Source organism: Copidosoma floridanum, unplaced genomic scaffold, assembly GCF_036245765.1.
Source record: "Copidosoma floridanum isolate Cflo_tuat_1 unplaced genomic scaffold, Cflo_Japanese_pri ptg000004l, whole genome shotgun sequence".
Lineage (NCBI taxonomy): Eukaryota > Metazoa > Arthropoda > Insecta > Hymenoptera > Encyrtidae > Copidosoma > Copidosoma floridanum.
In genome coordinates, this window is record NW_028321881.1 from 32,441,129 (window position 1) to 32,456,195 (window position 15,067).

Genomic DNA, 15,067 nt, shown 5'->3' on the forward strand with positions numbered 1-15,067 from the left:
AGATAGTAACTTAGTGAATGAACTAGTACAATTCAAAGAATTTGCTAAAGATTTTATTAATGATTCCGACGAAAATAGTAAAGACAAAATCAGTTATGAACTTTAATTGTTCAAATTAATCGCTAAAAAAAAATTGATAGACATTTTTCCTAATGTGTTTACTCTATTAAGGTGGTTCTTCACGAGGGTGCCGTATCAAAGCGACACGGGACCCTGTGGTTTTCTAATTTTCGATTAGCTTATTATTTGCAACCTAAAATATGTTTTACTGGCACTTGACTAAAATATCATTGCATTTACGTACAAATAAACAAGCTAATAAAGTCAGAGTAAGAGTTATAAAAAAATTTTTTTTTGATGTAAGGTTCTGAAAATGGCATGTACGCTCCTACTCAAGCAGACGTTGCCGCAGTTTACACGGCAGACATTTCGTTTACGATTAAATATCGTATACTAATTCCCTGATCAGCCCAAACTTTTATTATGTTATTAGAAAGCTGAAAAGTTCTTCTTTCACTACAAACTTTTTCTATTACGATCTTAAGTCTACTTTACGAGATATTACATGATTTCGTAGTATGGAAAAGTAACCTACATAAGAATACATGTTAAAAGTGCATTTTTTGACTGACTTGTTTTCAAAAATTTGCCTGATAAAGGGACTTAAAATTTTAAGAGAAGATGCCTTATAACTTTAATAACAATCCCTTCAAGTTTCCCTGTAAGTTTAAGTAAATGGGTTAGGTGAAGAACCACCTTAAAAATATATCTTGTTTTGATGACAAGGAATTGCACTGGAGAAAGATCTTTCTCTTTACTCAAGCTGATTAAGAGTTGTTTACGATCATCCATTAATTAAGATCAACTTAATAACCTGTCACTTATGAGTATTGAGTCTGATTTATTAAAAGCAATAAGTTATGATGATATCATAGAAGAATTCGCTGAAAGAAAATCACGAAAGATATTATTATAAATAAAACATAATTTTCAAACAAAAATATAAATTACTTTTTTAATAAATGTAAACATGGTAAATCTTTAAGTAAATATTAAAATATATTTAATACAAAATTTCCAGTTTCTCAATTTTGCTTCACAAAAGCCCCATAGCCATTATGTAAAAAAAATGTATATCAATTTTGTTTCACAATTCAAATAAATATTTGTTAATTTTTAAAATATAGTAGTATGTAATAAAATAGTTTGAAAATTGCTCGCCTTACATGGGCCCCCACCAAAAATTTGCCTAGGGCCTCTCCGCTTACCAATCCGGCACTGCCCCTGTATTATTCAATTGAAATAGTACGGTTCAATATTGTAAGTCATTTTATACGTTAATATTGAATGGTCCAATATTGCATACAAATTTTGCTTTTTTTTAATGGCTGGTGGGGCATTTGCCCCACCCAAAATGTCTGGCATGCAGAAAAACGAAATGTAATGTGTTAATAAAGCATGTGTTTAAGTGCCAGATAGTTTCGTATTACCCGGAGATAGGGGTAAAATCTTCCCTGTTTCGGGCTATCTGGTTGCTTTTTAGCCCCGTCCACGTGTCTGGCGTATTTATATTTATTAATAATAATATTTAAAAAACACCATAATTAAAATTTGAACCGGTTTTGTACTACGCAGAAATTTTACCAAAATCGTCCTGTTGCGGACAGTCTGGCGGGAAAAATGCTCCCATCTACGATATCTGGCATAAATTTATTGTAACTTGCATGTTACAAACAAATAAAAAAAAAAGTTTTAACTGGTTTCGTGTCGTTGGTGAAAACCATAATTTTCGTCCACTTTAAAAATGTGCATAGATTTAACGCCCCTACCGCTGGCTGCTAGACATGGCATTATCAATTACTACCACTATAAACTAACTAAAAAAAAAGTTCCAAGTGGTTTCGTATGACACTCTTTTTTCAGCTCGCCTCACGGTCTATACGATATACCAGCTCATGTTATCCTTGTGTGCTGTGCATTGTGCGTTATGTTAATCTTGCTACATAGGCCCTTAGGGTGCAGTCCCATGGTACGAAATAGAGCTCTGTAATAGAAACAGCCAATCAGAGCTATTGCGGACGATCGAGCTGTTGCGGGACAAATCTAAAATAAAATGAGTGAAGCTCCTAACAATAATGCAGCATAATGTAAAAGCGTAAGTTGTATTCTTTTTGCCTTAAATTTTGATAACTTAGTTTTCGTGTAGTTCAATTAAGTTTTCATTTTAGTATTATAAATGCAAGCATTGTAATTGGATGCTTCCCAAAGAAAATGTCAGTCATTTCACACTATGCTCCAAAACATACCAACAAAAACAAACAATCACTGTTGATCAGTTAGTTATGTTATTCTATTTCGGAGAGACAAAGTTCGCTATGGTCATATGTGCAGGAACGACCGATGCGTAACTCTTTCACGCCCGGGAGTGCCAGTGAGAAAGAGATACTTCGAACCTCTCACTTGCACTCACGAGCCTACATGGGTTACGCATCGGTCTTTCCTTCACTTGGAACCATAGCGAACTTTGCCTCTCCGAAATAAAAACGTCCACAATAGCTCTGATTAGCTGTTTCTATTGCGGACAGTCTATTGCGGTTGCGGAGCTTTTTTTTTTAGGCTGCAGTCCCATGGTACAAAATAGAGCTCCGCAATAGACTGTCTGCAATAGAAACAGCCTCTTGGCTGCTTCTACTGCGGACAGTCTATTGTGGAGCTCTATTTCGTATACCATGGGACTGCAGCCTTACGATGGGACTGCACCCTAAGGCCTCGGTTACATGGAGGACCGTAAAGGCCTACGCACGTAAAATTGACATAAGGTGCACAGTGCACAGTGCACAAGAATAACATTGGTCGATATACCTACATACACAATGCACAGCGCGTTGTGCTTTACGTTTTTATAGATATATGTACCAACCAATGTTATTCTTGTTGTGCACTGTGCACTGTGCACCTTGTGTTAATTTGACTGCGTAGGCTTTAACGCGTACCGCGTAACCGTTTAAGCCCATAAGAGTGAGAGAGAGGTTAGCGTACTTTACGTCTCTCTCACTCTCATGGGCTCAAACGGTTACGCGGTACGCGTTACGCTCTCCGTGTGCCCGCGGCCTGAGTCGTCGTGGTCATTAAAAAAAAGCCTTCAAGTCGCATGGGTGGTAATGGCAGCCTTACGAGGTATTTGTACATAACTTCTGTGTAATGCCCTTGTAAGGTTAAATTTTTAAAACAAAAAAAATCATATGCATCAGTTAGTTCTCAATACGTAATCAGAAAATTTTTCTAATCTCATACGAGGAAAATTTTTCGATTTTCTTGTTTCTCTATGACGTGTTATCAGAAAATTATTATTTTTAGAAAACAGTTTCTCATTAACAATTTTTTTATCGGTTACAGAGATTTTTTTAGGTGGTTTTAGTACTATGCGCATTACGTTTTTTGGTACTAGTTTTTTATCAAGTAACAGTGCTAGATGTCTTCTATCGCAGGTAAGACAGTATGCAGCTAGAAGAGGAACAAGAGAAAAAGCAAGGAGAAATAAGATCAAGAAAGAGGTGGTCAAGCTCACCCTAGCTGACAAAATTCGGCGGTCGAAAAAAGAGTTAGCTGATTTTGTTATAACTTTATTCAATGTGACATAACCTAAGTCAGTCTGATTAAACTAATGACAATTCGTTCACAGTATCATTGTTAAGCCTGCTGCCTTACGCTTTGGAGATCATTTTTTGCCGGAAGCTAGTGATAATGTATACTTTACAAAGTATTATAAGGTTAAAAAGTACTCCTTTGAGGAAGCCTTAAATTGTCACAGAGAATTACTTCATCCAACAATATTAAATGGACCGAAATCAATGGTTCTAGTCTTTGCAGAGCTTAACTTTGAGGTTTGTTACTTAAATTTTCTTCATTAAATGTATGTGAACACTTGTAATTATATGTATCTTTTTTACCTAAGGGCGTAAAAAAAAACAAGCCAGTTGAAGCTTTCCATAAGATAGTTCCTGTAACTCATACGTTTGATCATGGGGAAGATAGAAAAATATTGGTGTTTTGTAAAACTGAGGAGCAAGTGGCTGAGGCTTTAGCTGCAGGGGCTGCTCTTGCTGGAGGAGAGGATGTTGTGAAACTCATTGTAGTAAGTTAATTTTTTAAAGACTTAAATGTTGTATATAAATTAGCTACAGAAAGTTCGATATTGATAATTAAATATGGGCTGGTGACTTCTAGAATGGAGAAATATCAGTTCATTCTTATGACACAATCTTGGCTCATCCAACTATGCTGCCCGTCATTTTAACCATCAGAGGCTTGTTGAAAAAAAAACACCCAAGTTTTAAAACAGGTATCATATGTGCTTTTTTAAATACTGATTTGTATCAACTGATATGTTAGCATTTGTTTTAATACGCATCAAGTGTATCCTTAATACAGTTTTCTAATGTCAGAGACTTATGCTGTGTGTAAGACTTGCCAATAGTCTGCTTTTTCAGACTTATACAACTCTACTATTTGCTGTGCGCAAGTACGGACTTGCTGGATGATTTCAGACTCATTGCATTGTCGGCCGCAATGCCCCAAATAGTGATTGGCGATACTATTTGATACCACGATACTATATCGATACTTTTGTCCTAATAATAATAGTTGATACCAGTACCGATACTTATGGGTATCAAAAAATAGCGATACGTTGATACCAATAACCCACAGTATCGAAGTATCGGAATTTTTGGTCAAGTAAAACCGTGCGACGTTATATTCGTAAACATATCAGAAGTATAGACTGCTCATTCTTATGTACGGCACTGAAGCACGAGTAGAGACACAGCATAGAGGGTGAGTATGTCTATCTTGCACTTTCCCAACGCAGGGGGTTTGTCTGCAGACTAATGCAACCATAGAGATAAGGATCGAGTGCGCTAGAGGCTAAATAAAACGATACGGTAGAAAAAAGATGGTCACTGAGTGTCCTCTGTCTCTTACTACCCAAGCGCTGTAATTGGCTGATGCTCTCCCGATCGGAAATATAAGCTCGGCGATAGCTCGGGCCTACCTTGGCAGCCGAGGTAACCTACGTTGGCACAAGTTTTGCTTTCGTACAATGTCTTATGTATCGATGAAACGTGGAGGTAGCTCGGATTTAGGTTGGGAGCCAACGTAGAAAAATTAGTGCAGGAAATATAACTCTAAAAAGGCATAAAAAAATAAACAACTACTGTACTACCAAACTACAGTAATTTTTTTTTTTTTTTTTTTTTTACTAAAATAGTAGACGGATTATGTTATTTAATTGTATTAAATATTGTAAGTTTATTTGATTGTTAATTAATTTCAGCTACATTAAAATGTTCGTTACTATCTATAGCCGCTTTTCTTCCGTCCCACTCCTTGGAACGTAGAAAGACAGTTCCAATAACAGACAAAACCATTTTTAAAAGTTTCAAAAAACAACTTTCCATAATTGGGTTATGTCATTTTATAAAATAGGCTACTCCAAACTCAAACTGCTCCAATACATACACACGTCTATTTTGTAAGATCATGATTGTTCACTTAAGGTGGCTCCTCACTATAAATCCCACAAGAAGAGTAAGCATACTGCTACACAGCTTTTCACTGGCTGTGGAGGTTCTTGACTAAAAATCGATAGGTACCTATAGTCCCTTCAAAAAAAGTTTAGTCACATCTACACCGTTGACCTACATCGTACATTACAGTGACCCGAGCAGACGTGTGTATACAAATCCGACAACATAACCCTTGTATGTAAATAATACTAAGTTGACGATAAGTACCTAACAAAAAACTTCATCGTGATATATTCTATTATTTTTTTCTATTAGTCAAAAAAGTACATAAGTCAGCCCCGCATTAAATTATTTTCTTAGTTCAGCTTCTCATTTATTTTTATAATAATTACGATTCCCCACAACTCCTTTTAATTTTACGTACAACTCTCTGACCAATTCAAACTACGCGGGCTACCGCTCTTCGGTGTAGCAGACGCCCCACACTTTTCATCTGTTCCGTGACTTGCACAGTTATCTACTATTTTCACCAAATATCCTATAAAACCCATGGTAATGTCCAAGTACCTGAATGTCGTTGGAAAGATTCTGATTTCTTCTATCTGCTACATAGTTTTCTATTAAGAACTACAGTATCTTTGCTGAGATATCATACAACCTGCGCCACCAATTTGACGACCCTCCATAAGAGGCTATGTTACAGGGTCTATTTTCCAGTTTGTTTTTTTCAACAATTTTGGTGGTGACGAGGTCTAAAATTTTAGGAAAAGACTCTTTGCACCTTCAAAGATCATCCTTTAAAATATCATTTATTACTTCAGTGTTTTAATTTAGTGAGGAGCCACCTTAAGTCACTATATTTGTCACAACGATGGAAAATATTACCTGTAAAGTGACAGTAAGTCTTTGTTACATTATGGGTTACGGGACATCATTGTACGTGTGTAGACATATTGTTCCAATAGATATAGATATGAAGTGCCTTGAGTGTATGTATGTATGCAAATACGTATAAGAGAAAATGAGACAAAACGTACAAAACTTGGCTCCCTAGCTAGCGCCAACCTCACGCCGCGTTTCATATTCCAAAAATTTAATGTTGGCCCGACCGTGGCAGCCTACCTCGGCTGAATCTTGCGAGCTCGGTAGCCAAGCTTACACATAGACATATAAAAAATAGACTGCTTATTAGCAGCCCGGGCAGTGAAGCTCGCGTAGAAAGAGAGAGAGAAGACGAAGGCAGTCAGTCTCTCTCTCGCACACTAGGGGAGGGGGGCGCGAGGCAGACGGACTGAGAAGGGGCACAGTTGCATATATATGTAGACATATATATGTATGCATGATGTTTGTTTACTCAGTAGCAGACGATATAATTATTTCGTACAATGGTAAAATTATGTATAGTATGTGCAGCAGAGCAAAGTTCAGCTAATAGCAACCGATCTTTTCATAATTAAGTTACTTAAAGTCTTCCGATGACTTAAAGAATTAGGTATTTTATAGGATGCAACTGAAAATAAAAATTTAATTTTCGAGGATTCCAAAAGATAAACAAAGAGAAAAAGAATGGTTACAAATTGTTGGTCGAAAATCTTGCTATACAGTGGTGCTGTAATATGCAGCGACCATTTCTCTTCAGATGATTTTTTTAACACTATCTGTAAGACAGTCGAAAGAATTCTAAGAATGTATAAGAGTAATCTGTTCACAGAAAAAAAGATCATAGATTTTCTAATTAGTAAATGTTTCAGACAACTGCCAAAAACACTTTTTAATGATGAAGATCACATGTACGATCAGCTAGCAATGTTTGATCATAGAACACAACTTATGAAGATTATATTAAATGAATTCTTTAATTTTTGTATACACCACGAGTGCTCGCGATACAAGGATGAGATGAAAAGAATCAGAATGAAAAATAATAAAATTACATTTTTTTACGTATAATACAGCTGTCACCTGTGCACTGCATCATCTGCTACTGAGTAAGCAAACATCATGCATACATATATTTGTTTACATGTATATGCAACTGTGCCCCTTCTCCGTCCGTCTGCCTCGCGCCCCCACTCCCCGAGTGAGCGAGAGAGAAAGACTGCTTGCCCTCGTCTTCTCTCTCTTTCTACGCAAGCTTCACTGCCCCGGCTGCTAATAAGCAGTCTATTCTGTATACGTCTATGAGCTTACATTTCCGATTGAGCTAGAGCAGCCAATCATATTACTCATCTAGAAAGAGACGGAGAAGACATTCAACAGCCATCTTTTTCTTTTATAGTATCGCTTCCCCTTATGTACATGAGTATAATTAGCGTACTTTATCCTTATATCTCTATGGATGCAACCTCCTTACTGTTGACCACGTGCGAGAGAGACAAGTACCCACGCTCAATTATGTGTCTTTTTCTACTCGTGCTTCAGTGCCGTATATACAAACGAGCAGTCTATACATCTTATATGTCTATGGGTATATTATTACGGTATTTGAGAGTTTGTCTTTTAATCCTAAGGCCACGGTCACATGAAAAGCATAATGCGTACCGCGTAACCAGTCATGGAATGAAGTTCCGGCTAGACTTGGGAATTCTCTGGAACCCAACATCTCTGACGTGGAAAATCACTAGATCAAAAAATAAAAGTACCAAACGTGAGGCGTGAAATTCAAATAAGGTCCAATAACACAAGCGCCTATCACCCAATGACCCAGGGCGCTTGCATGCCACTCTATCAATTAAATAGTTATTAATAACACACACGTTTATCTATCGATAACCTAAAGAGTGTTCTGGCCACTCTGTTAAATTAATAATTATTAAAAACATAAGCGTCTAACACCTGATAACGAGTGGCCAGTAAATGGCCTGCGTCATTAGACGATAGGTGCTCGGGTTATTTATTAATAATCATTGATTTGATAGAGTGGCCAGTAAGCGCCTGGGATCATTTGGTGATTGGTGCTTTTGTTATTATTAAATATCATTCATTTGATAGAGTGGCCAGCAAGCGCCCTGAGTCACTGGGTGATGGGCGGGTGTGTTATCTATTACTAATCATTTATTTGCTAGAGTTGCCACTTAGTGCCTCGAGTCATTAGGTGATAGGCGCTTGTGTTATTGTTAATTATTATTTTATTGATAGAGTTGCCACTAAGTGCCCCAAGTCATTGGGTGATAGGCGCTTTTGTTATTATTGATAATTATCTACTTGATAAAGTAGCCAGTAAGTGCCCCAGGTCATTAAGTGATAGGCATTTGTGTTATTTATTGATAGTTATTGATTTGATAAAGTTGCCAGTAAGTGCCATGGGTCATTCGGTGATAGGTGCTTGTGTTATTTATTAATAATTATGAATTTGATAAAGTGGCCAGTAAGTGCCCTGGGCCATTAGGTGATGAGCTATTGTTTTATTATTGATAATTTTTTATTTGATAGAGTGGCTAGTAAGCGCCCTGGCTCATTGGATGATAGGCATTTGTGTTACTTATTGATAATTATTAATTCGATGGTGTTGCTACTTAGTGCCCAAGGTCATCGGTTCATAGGCGCTCGTGTTATCTAATAATAATCATTTATTTGATAGAGTTGACACTTTTTGATTTGATGAAGTGGCCAGTAAGTGCCCTGGGTCATTAAGTGATAGGCATTTGTGTTATTTATTGATAGATATTGATTTGATAAAGTTGCCAGTAAGTGCCTAGGGTCATTGGGTGATAGGCGCTTTTGTTATTATTAATATTTCTTTATTAAAAAGAGTGGCCAGTAAGCGCCTTTAGTCATCGGGTGATAAGCGCTTGTGTTATCTATTAATAATCATTTATTTTATAGAGTTGCACTTAGCGTACCAAGTCATTGGGTGATAGGCGCTTGTGTTATTATTAATAATTTTTTTATTGATAATGGGACAAGTAAATGCCCTATATTATTGGGTGATAATTGTTTGTGTTATTTATTAGTAAGTATGTATTTGATAAGACGGCTAGTCAGCGCCCTGGGTTATTGGGTGATAGGCGCTTGTGTTATAACTTATAAACATTTATTTAATAAGAGTGGCACCCAAGTGCCCTGGGTCATTGGATGATAGGTCTTTGCGCTATTTATTAATAATTATTGGTTTTATACAGTGGCCAGTAAGTGCCCTGAGTCATTGGATGATGGGCGCTTGTGTCATTTATTTTTAATATATTTATTTGATAGAGTTGCCAGCAAGCGCCCTAAGATATCTGGTGATAGGCGCTTTTGTTATTATGAATATTTCTTTATTAAGCGGTCAGTAAGCGCCTTTAGTCATCGAGTGATAGGCGCTTGTGTTATCTATTAATAATCATTTATTTGATAGATTTTCTATTAAGCGTACCGAGTCATTGGGTGATAGGAGCTTTTGTTATTATTAATAACTATTTTAGTGATAATGAGGCAAGTACATGCCCTTGATCATTGGGTGATTGGTGCTTGTGTTATTTATCAGTAAGTATGTATTTGTTAAGGTGGCTAGTTATCGCCTGGGGTCAATTGGTGATAGGCGCTTGTGTTATATTTAATAATTTTTTATTTGATAGAGTGTTCAGTAAGCGCCCTTGGTCAGTGGGTGATAGGCCCTTGTGTTATTTATTGATAATTATTCGTTCGATAAAGTTGCCAGTAAGTGCCCTGGGTCATTGGCTGATAGGCGCTTGTGTTATCTTTTGATAATCATTCATTTAAAAGAGTTTCCAGTAAGTGTCCCGGGTCATTGGATGATACTCATTTGTGTTACTTATTGATAATTATTTTTTCGATAAAGTTGCCAGTAAGCGCCCTAGGTCATTGAGTCATAGGGGCTCGTGTTATTATTTAGAATTCTTTATTTGATAAAGTGGCAAGTAAGTGCCCTGGGTTAATGGGTGATAGTTGCTTGTGTTATTATTAATATTTATTGATGCGATACAGTGGCCAGTAAGCGCTGGAGGTCATTCGCTGATAGGCGCTTGTGTTATTATTATTAATTATTTATTGGATAGAGTGGCCAGTAAGCGCTTAAGGTCATTCGGTGATAGGTGCTTGTGTTATTATTAATAATTATTTATTAGATAGAAAGGCTAGTAAGTGCCCTAGGTCATTGGGTGATGGGCGCTTGTGTTATTTATTAATATATATTTCTTGATAGATCGGCCAGTAAGCGCTTTGGGTCATTGGGTCATAGGGGCTCGTGTTATTATTAAAAATTCTTTATTCGATAAGGTGGCAAGTAAGTGCCCTGGGTTAATGGGTGATAGTTGCTTGTGTTATTATTAACAATTATTGATGCGATAGAGTGGCCAGTAAGCGCTGGAGGTCATTCGGTGATAGGTGTTTGTGTTATTATTAATAATTATTTATTTGATTGAGTAGCCATCAAGCGCCCGAGGTTATTCGGTGATATGTGCTTGTGTTATTATTAATAATTATTTATTTGATAGAGTGGCCAGTAAGCGCTTGAGGTCGTTCTGTGATAGGTGCTTGTGTTATTATTAATAATTATTTATTAGATAGAAAGGCTAGTAAGTGCCCGAGGTCATTGGGTGATGGGTGCTTGTGTTATTTATTAATATATATTTCTTGATAGATCGGTCAGTAAACGCTTGGGGTCATTGGGTGATAGATGTATGTGTTATTTATTAATAATCATTTATATGTTTAACTTGCTAGTATTTGCCCCGGGTCATTGGGTGATGGGCGATAGGTTATTTCTAATAATTATTTATTTATTGCAGTGGTCAGTAAGCGCCTTTTGGTGATAGGTGCTTGTGTTATTGGACCCCATTAGAAATTCGCGCCTTATGTTCGGTACTTTTTTTTTTTGATCTAGTGATTGCCAAAGTTAGAGAGGTTGGATCATAGAGAATTACTATGTCTGGCTGCAACTGTAGCTCTACACTCCCCGTAACTATTTGAGTTCATGAGAACGAGAGAGGTTCGCGTATTTAACCTCCCTCTCACTTTTATGGGCTCAAATGATTACGCGATACCACTGATACCGTAGCGCGATACGCCTTACGGTTGCCATGTAAACGCGGCCCAAGTTTTCTCTTGAAGAAAAAGACACATAAGAGGTCGGGAAGTTGTATGATGGCATGTAAAAGCAAGAAAAACAACTTAAACAGGCACTAAATAGTCATTATTCATCAGAACTTTAACAGTTTTTTAACTTACTTAAAATTGGGTGACAAAAAAATTCTGTTATTTACCGGGAAAAAAAGAGTGAAGCATTTCCAAATCTTAGCAGCATTTTACTCTAGTACTTATGTGCTTTTGCTACTTCTGCACCCTCAGGAAGTGTGTTTTTGAAAGCAGGATCATAAAAAATAAGTTGAGTAGAAATCATTTGAATATGATAACTTTTTGAAATGCCTTACTTTTTTTGCATTAAAGAAATGAAATCCAATTTTTTGGCCGTAGCTGTTTATTTTAGAAGGTTCCACCATCATAGTGGCGCCAAATTAGACGCATGTCACTAAATAGTTTAGATTACGCTGAATCTAAGGGTACTCTTTTTTATATCTTTAACCGGTCAAAATCTTGAGCAATTAGTGCTTGGAGCTTGCTTTTTTAACTAGAGCGCTTATGGAAGGTATACTGTGGTTGGTGATTTGCAACTCGAATCGAAAGTGTCGGGTATTATCAGTACACATGTGTTGTAGGTTAGAACTTTATTTTTTAAATGCTGTTGTGAAAAATATGGACAACCGAAAATTTTTTTGAGATATTATGTTCATAATTTATGAAGTCGTCGTATAAACATAGGTTAGCCTATGTTTTTTCTTGCGGCAGTGGTGCCAGGTATCAAAGTTTTTTGTGCAAATTAAGGCTCTAAGATGCGGGTTTGTATCCCTACTCGCTGGAACTTCCTTGAGGTGTGCCCAAATTTTTAAAAACTTAATGTACCTTTTGAATCATTCAGTTCCTAATGAACCCTCATGGTTTATGGTCTACCGTGACTACAATTTCTTGGAAACCGAGTAAATAGATGCGTAGGAAAATTCGCTGCCGAGACTCCCGAGAAAGTTGGTCGCCGATCTGGTGAGTCTACCTGGCCGTTCTTGACGTGTAACGCGTCGATGGATTCGACCCCTTAAAGATTGCCTCCCAATCTTACGAATCGCCCACCAGAGAGCGCCTCACAACAACTCTAGCCGCTGTGCCACTGAAAATGTTTAGCGATTCTCGGTGGAACAAGCTTCTCCTCACAATTTAGTACATCTAACACAGGTTTACATCTTTGTTTACTCTACTACTACTTAAACTAATTCACATAAGGTAAAAGGCACAATTCAGTTTTGTTTCGATATTACTCTCTACGAGTAGTTTTAATCTTTAGAACTCGAATAATACCATTACTCCCAGGACACACCTCAACAACGACTCCCAGTGGTCACTGATTACAAGGCTTATTTCTGTTAATTATAATGACAATTGATTCAAGTTTGATTTCTCCCCTGGCATCCAACCATTTCTGACGCCTTAACAATTCGGACAACTTCCCACCGTTTCCAAAAATCTTGGCGGTCCTTAGATATAAACCTCCAAATTGATAGACGGTTACCTGGAACTAATAAATAATCTTGGTCAGGTAAGACTATCAACGGACATCCTATCAAAAAATGAGCTGGGGTCAAGGCTTTGAGGTCGTTTCGATCTGAGGATATGGCGCTGACAGGACGAAAGTTCTGTATTGCTTGAGTCTCAACCATCAAAGTATAGAGGGCCTCGAATGTTAACGTCTGTTTAAACAACAACCCAATGCCTCGTTTTAAGTGGTGTTTCGCTGATTTTGGTAGCATGCAGATTAACAAGCACCCATAGACCTTTAGGATGACACGGTTGCGAAACTACTTCTGTTTTATAGGCATTGGACCGGAATAATCTACCCCCACATGACTGAACACCGCAGATTGTTCAACTCAAGATTTTGGTAAATCGCTCATTTTTGCTTGAGAAATATCTGGTTTGTACCTGACACATTTAAAACAGCGTCTAATGATTCGACGAAATAGACTTTTGCCGTCCACTAACTAGAAGCCCCGAAGGATTAAAAACTAGTAGACAGTGGGTGCTTAGGTACCCAAGTAAGAAGTTATACTTCTATAAAATTACATGGCAGATAACATATATATAGTTATAAATATAAACATACCTTTCATAAAACGATACTGCGTACAAAGGTGGTGCAATTATCGTTGGAATGAGTATACCTACGTTAGTCAAGACTGTACACTTTCATCAATTCTTCCAATGGTTTCAAAACAACTTCCTATACTGCCTACGCTAACTATATCTGTGACGTCATGCTCATATTCATCACATATTTATAACATTTTTAATAGCATAGTAGTACAGGCCAGCGAATGTCCCTTCAGGACGTTCACTACACATAAGGTTTTTTTGACAGATATTCTTCAAGCATCAAAAGTATACTAAAAATACCATAAAAAATACCTCGAAAAATTGCCGATCATGTAACTGTACTCTCTTTCACATGTTTAATTTTAAAAAATAGCAAAGCAGCTTTAAATTGCATTTATTAGATCTGTATAAATCCCCTATTTTTGTTTGTATGAAAGATTATTTTTAAATACACCTGTTTCATTTTCAAACAGATCTATAATTTTTTTGTTTTAATAACACAAGAAAGAAGGGGTCAAGTATGCGTAAAAGCGTGTACGTACGCTTTTCTATACAAGAAAAATAATTTCCAGCGTTGTGGCATTCATTAGTGCTCTTGCCACCGCCCAGAATTTTGTAAAAGAAGAAAACGCAATAAAAAACGATTATTTTATTTATACAGTACCGAAAATTTTTTTTGCCAATATTAAGAAATGTGAAAAGATGTATAAACAATTATTTATTTTAAAAGAAACAAATCAACGATAAGTTAATAAAAAATAAATGTTCATTAATATATACGAAAGCTGCTCTGCTAATATATATACTCATTTCTTAATTTTTGACAAAAGCGTGTACTAAAAAATATATTTGTATTCAAACTGTTAAAGAAAAAGAAATAGAATTGATCAATTTCAAAATGTGCAGTGTGGTGCTGTGGTGTGGAGTCACACTTTCGTTACACTTTTTCTGAAGGTCAAAATCTGAAAACGTTCATTTACCCTCGCGCGTAACGCGCCTATAGACGTATAACTTCAACAAGGTGGTTCGAACACCTGAATGTAGAGTATCTTCGTGAGTTTTTCTGATGATTAATTCAGCGATCGGGTCGTTGGACGGCAAAAGAATCGGATGTTTTTTATTTTCCGATAACTGCGTTCGATTCAATCTCTCCCCTACGTGCAGCAGGCTGAAATCATTTAGGAATAGGCATAATTTACGAAGCTTAGAATTTTTAGGTGTAAGTCCCTTGCACAAACGATTTACACCTTCGTCATTATGCTCTTGTTAAACCCATCGCAAAAGTCTTTGTTCGGCGTCTTGTTTTTCTGAAACATTAATAAAATGGTTCTCCTTCGGGTATTTCCAGCGGAGACAACGTGCAATTGCGTTGACTAGTACCGGATACGACGAACACCCTG

General features: G+C 36.8%; 1 protein-coding gene across 1 annotated transcript in view; it reads left to right on the top strand.

Annotated features, from left to right (window-relative positions):
- Positions 1–3,065: 3,065 nt before the first annotated feature.
- mRpL1 (mitochondrial ribosomal protein L1) overlaps positions 3,066–15,067 on the top strand; it is a 76,354-nt gene continuing 64,352 nt past the window's right edge. The window contains exons 1-5 of the mRNA XM_014360625.2: positions 3,066–3,177; positions 3,397–3,601; positions 3,683–3,884; positions 3,956–4,135; positions 4,228–4,342. Of these exons, the coding sequence (XP_014216111.2) occupies positions 3,162–3,177; positions 3,397–3,601; positions 3,683–3,884; positions 3,956–4,135; positions 4,228–4,342 (718 nt within the window). The 5' untranslated portion in view covers positions 3,066–3,161. The remainder of the gene's footprint in view (positions 3,178–3,396; positions 3,602–3,682; positions 3,885–3,955; positions 4,136–4,227; positions 4,343–15,067) is intronic.